Source organism: Montipora capricornis, chromosome 2 (genome assembly GCF_036669925.1).
Source record: "Montipora capricornis isolate CH-2021 chromosome 2, ASM3666992v2, whole genome shotgun sequence".
Taxonomy (NCBI): Eukaryota; Metazoa; Cnidaria; class Anthozoa; order Scleractinia; family Acroporidae; genus Montipora; species Montipora capricornis.
This window is the reverse complement of record NC_090884.1, coordinates 57,351,911-57,354,410: the sequence shown is the minus strand read 5'-3', so window position 1 is coordinate 57,354,410 and position 2,500 is coordinate 57,351,911. Positions and strand designations below refer to the sequence as shown.

At 38.7% G+C, this 2,500-nt stretch overlaps 1 protein-coding gene across 1 annotated transcript in view; it reads left to right on the top strand.

Annotated features, from left to right (window-relative positions):
• The window catches only part of LOC138028566 (molecular chaperone MKKS-like), a 20,729-nt gene that overhangs the window by 17,195 nt on the left and 1,034 nt on the right, over nucleotides 1-2,500 (top strand). The window contains exon 8 of the mRNA XM_068876162.1: nucleotides 435-2,500. This exon is cut by the window's right edge and continues 1,034 nt beyond it. Within this exon, the coding sequence (XP_068732263.1) occupies nucleotides 435-826 (392 nt within the window). The 3' untranslated portion in view covers nucleotides 827-2,500. The remainder of the gene's footprint in view (nucleotides 1-434) is intronic.

The following is a 2,500-nucleotide window of genomic DNA, read 5'->3' as shown; positions in this document are numbered from 1 at the left end:
TTTTAAACTGTCACCAATTGATGTAACATGGCCCGCAAGGGCCGACGTATGATGACCGTTTATTCATGCTTTAAAATGCTCAGTTTTTCTGTGATGCAATCGTCTTTTAGTTTTTCCGATATAAAGATCATCGCAATGGTCACCACTGTTGATCAAAGATTTAAAGCCGACCTAAAATGGATATGTCAGCAGCGAAAAGCTGGTCTTTATTAGTTTTTGTCTCTTCTATTGTTATTTACTATAGTTAATTAATTAGTGATCCTGTATATTTAAACTCCAATTTTGTATTAACCGTCACTTCTGAAGATGTATGTAGAAGCATACGAAGCGGTAAGTGAAAGATAATTTTCAAATGATGCGTTTATATCTGATGTTTGTCAAACTGAGATGGCCAAAGAAAAAGAGTATTTATGCCTATGAGTTTTGTCTTACAGGTCAACTTATTGCCGTCATCAACAACCTGGCTCATTGTCTAGAATCCTTGGCTAAGAGCCTGGAGCATGATGGGGGTGGTCATGTGACAGATTCAATCCATCGTCATCATTGGAGTGTCTCCCCTGGAGCTATTACGATAAAACCCAGTACTCCACGGTGCTTGTGTGGATTTGTGTCACGTAACGAGATAATGGAGTGGAGCTTGATGGGAGACCTGGATAGTTGCGTTGTTGGCGATTGCTCTGATAGTGTTGAGAAAGAACTTGAATACAGAGTGTTAGATATATTTTCCATGAAGATGAACTCTCTCCGAACTGCTATCGAGACTGCCAATGTCATATTGAGAGTTCATTGCGTGGTGTGCTCAAGAATTTCAAGTGCTGTAACTTAGTCCCAGGGCACACCGATCCTTTGTTGTCAAAAATTTATCTTTTTTCTTCTGTCGATTCTGTTTTCGTGGCCGTGCTTTGTGTTTTAAATTAGCGTTTGAACTTTCTCTATAGTTTCCTGCGCCGACGTTTGACCGCAGAAAAAAAGTGTTTATGTTTATTGTTAAATTTCATTATATGATACATGTTCAATCTGCACTGCTCGCAGTTAGCAAAAGCTAGTCGAGGTGAGAAGTGGTTACACGTGTATAAAAGAGAGAGTAAGTAGAGAAAGCTTCGGTATTCAGTTATGTTTTACAAACATTACATGGTAGAACGAACGAACAGGTATACAAATAACTACGTAGTGTATCAAGTATAAAGTCAACTAAAATAAGTAAATATCATCTAAAATCAAATCAATGCAAAGTGCAAATATGAAAAGCCAAAGTATTAAGATATTTTTGTTATTAAGGACGGTCGCGCTAATTGCTTATGCGCAACTTTTGCTGCACAGGTAACGCGACTGTAATATGTCACGCATTATCTTATGGCGGCAAAAATGCCGGGGAAAAATTTCCAGGCCGGCTAAAGAATGGCACATTTAATTCGAATTCATCATGAAACGTTAATGAGAAAGGACCGGGAGGCTGGAAAAGCTCGCTAATCGAGAAGTGGATGACAGTTTTGAAAACTCGAGAAGGGTTAGTTTTAGTTAGCGACGTTGCGTAAATTTAATATGCTTGGTTTTTTTTAAGGTTACCGTATACCTTCAGAGGTTTCTCGCATCCGAGCGACATAGCGCGTCCGGTTTAAACTGTAGATACCTTGGAATAAGCAATTTATGAGCTAACTTCAGGCGAGAAATGAAATAAATTTCAATGTGGGAAGATTTTCGCGCCAACGTCCTTAAAACAGATAAATCAATATAGTCATTTTCTTCTGAAAGTTTTTGGAGTAGGATATTGTGGATTTTAATTTTGAAATTGTTTTTGGATAGATGCCGAATTTCATGAGGTTAGCTATTCAAAGTTTATACACCGTTTTTTGAAAAGGATTTAATTTGTTTGTCAATTCTTGAGGGTAATGTGGGAAACACGAGAAAGAAGCCCACACTTGTCACAGTATCACAAGATTTATTCACCAGAGAGATGGACGATCTCTCACAGTCACAATTCTCTCAAAATCAATATGAAACTATGTAAGGCTTTTACTAAATAGAGCTTAGACAAAAGACTATTCTTGGCTGCCAAGCCCAAGACCACAAAACCGCCGATAATTCTCATTGGCTAAACTAAACTTACGTGGTTTTACATACTAACCGACGGAAATGAAACCTAATTCCGACCCACTTATGGGTCGCACTTGGGCAAAGTTTTCAACTTTGCCGGCAAAAAAAACCACAGAAAATTTGAAACCGCAACCGGAAAGCAAACTTTTGGTTTCAACTACCAGGGTCGCACTAGGTGAAAAAATATGTCAGTGATGACAGTTTGATAAACCAGACACACGTTTATCCACATGTTATCGGGAGAGAGCAGTGAGCTGAAAAAGGAAAACAAACGGTGGTTTAACATGTTAAATCTGGTTAAACATATTTCACGTCACACGAAGCTGGATCGTAGTAGTGTAGGTCAACCCACGACTCAATTGGTCGAGGAACTGACCAGGCATATGGTGCTCAAAGTAATCTTCGC